At 40.3% G+C, this 2,454-nt stretch overlaps 1 protein-coding gene across 1 annotated transcript; it reads right to left on the reverse strand.

Moving 5' to 3' along the window:
• Positions 1–1,379: 1,379 nt before the first annotated feature.
• Positions 1,380–2,119, reverse strand: LOC106619052 (PE-PGRS family protein PE_PGRS61). Its single transcript, XM_070105633.1, has 2 exons — positions 2,010–2,119; positions 1,380–1,927 (listed from the first exon to the last, which is right to left on the reverse strand). Exons 1-2 carry the CDS (start codon positions 2,022–2,024, stop codon positions 1,553–1,555), a joined length of 390 nt encoding a protein of 129 aa, XP_069961734.1. The 5' UTR covers positions 2,025–2,119; the 3' UTR covers positions 1,380–1,552.
• Between the last annotated feature and the right edge of the window lie 335 nt (positions 2,120–2,454).

Consider the following 2,454-nt stretch of genomic DNA (forward strand, 5'->3'; position numbering starts at 1 on the left):
TTTTTCGAATCGCAAACACATTTCACTCGCCGTTACAATACACTAACGATGGCAAGCAGTGCCCATCTAAACTCGGTACAGCACTAATGAAATCATATAGCAACAACAACAATGAAATAGATACGCACATTCGAAAGCGTGCTTTGCCATCTACATCCATACATACGCGTACTTGCGTACATGGCAATAAATGATACGAAATTTAGTCGCCTGCGCATGAATTTCAATTTGGCTGTGGCTATTTTGTGGCTGCCGGTCGAAAGCAATGCGAGTGGTGGGCAAAATGCGCGGCAGGAGCTGCAAAGAACACCACAAAAACTTCAATCTCATCACTTGCCGGTTGGGACATACATCACTCATCTCAGGTGTCGCAATGCATGCAATTTATGAAAGCCCCGATCTATTTAGATGCCGCATGAGCAAAATGCGTATTTGTTTTTGTGTGCAAATATTTTGGTGGAAAAACACATCACATCACGGGGCAATTAAATCTGTTAAATCAATGAACGAGTGATTTCGTATTCTCGCATTACTTGCATGAAACATAACGGTTTTATGAGAATATAGTATTTTTTGAAAATACGAGGGTGCTCCGTCAAATATTTAGTTTACAAAAGGAAAACAAAAATATCACCATAGTCTTCTTTTAACTCATTAAACATGACCCAGCGATGCTTCAATTTCTTTAACTACTTTTTCTGTAGGTCTACAAAGTACGCCTTCGTGTTGGAGATAACTCACCTATTCAAGTTTCTAGTGCCTCAGTCTACTACAAGTAATACGAGATCTTGCACTTTTGTAACCTCTGTGACTGTGTTGTGTTATCCTACGTGGTAGCCGTTTTCAAGCAGCTGGAGATGGGTTCTCAAAAACGGATGTAGAAACTCGTTAAACGAATTTTTGACAATTGCCATCGAGGCAGCTTTTCCTTCCATAAACAAGAACCGAATCATTGACCCAAATTTATTTTTTTTTCATTATATTAAAAGCCACGAACAAACACGTTTCCATACGCGATTAAAGACGCGAGCGATAGCTGAAATTATTAGTCAACATGTGTGTAGAGACGCTGAGGACAATATCCTAGTTAAAGCGATCTGCCTACTAAAGCGTCGATTTCCTTTAAGAGACCATTTTTTGAGCCTTGATAATCGGAAAACAGCCACTAGAAGCAATTTGAAGCTCTATTCATGCAAATTAAATTTTGAAAATGGTGAGTTCGCTTGCTATCTAGTTTGAATAGAACTTTCGCGTACACAAATTTTCATTTCAATCAAACTTGTTCTTTTGACTTCTTAAAATTTTTCTAATTTTCAGTTTTATGTATCTTTTCATCTTCTTCACTATCGAACATTTTTACTCGATATTATTGAAACAAATTATTATTTTACTTTTGAAATATTTGTTATATTCACTTGCAATAACCAAAAGCAACTCAAAGACAGAAATGTGAATGTGAAGAGCATAAACTAAGTATACACAAAATGGATCAAAAACTGTTACCAACATATAAACAATGCAACGTATTTACAAATAACACTTTATCATACAATTAATGGCCACCAGAGCCACCCAATCCACCTACACTGCTAAGGAGTCCAGCGCCACCACCACCACCGCCGCCACCGCCAGCACTACCAGCACCGCCGCCTCCACCGCCACCACCTAAAATACCAGCAGCGCCACCACCACCACCGCCGCCGCCAGCGCTACCAGCACCACCGCCTCCACCGCCACCACCTAAAACACCAGCAGCGCCACCACCGCCACCGCCACCAGCACCACCAGCAGCCACAGGCACAATCTTCACCACTGGTATCGTTGGCACCGAAACCACAACCGGTGCCTGTGGTTCCAATACCAACGGCAAAATGCTAGCTTCATTCTGCATCACACATACCAGGCATATCACAGCCAGTGTCAGCACCTACATTGATGTTATAAATAAGATGTGGTATAAGTTGCAATTCTGAAAAAAAAGAGTTATTTGCTTCAATTTATTGACTTACCACAGTATGCTTCATTTTGTCTTAATCTCCTTACGACCGCTCGACGTTCTTACCAAGTGTCGATCGATAGCGTTATGCCAGCTTCAAGAATATCCAACGCTTTTATAGGTCTCCACTAGCAACAAGGTTGGCATGATTATCAGATGAGTAGGTGTCGCTGCAGGCCCCTTTAATTGCAATAAATCAATATATAGCGTGGAAAAAACAGTAAAATATACTTTATTTAGTTCACAATGCACGGGAAGAACTTCAGCTCAGGCTGCCTTATAATTATTCACCGCAATTTTCTGCAGCCAACTTCAAATACAAGTTCATTGCGTATTTTCTAAATATTTCCCGTTCAATAGCATTTTAGCGCTTTCGATATACAATCCGGTTAATGAAGCGCGCCATTGCTCTCGTTTCATCGTAAAGTATTTCAATATTTTGCATAAAAATCCAGTAG

The sequence above is a fragment of the Bactrocera oleae genome, chromosome 2 (assembly GCF_042242935.1).
Source record: "Bactrocera oleae isolate idBacOlea1 chromosome 2, idBacOlea1, whole genome shotgun sequence".
Lineage (NCBI taxonomy): Eukaryota > Metazoa > Arthropoda > Insecta > Diptera > Tephritidae > Bactrocera > Bactrocera oleae.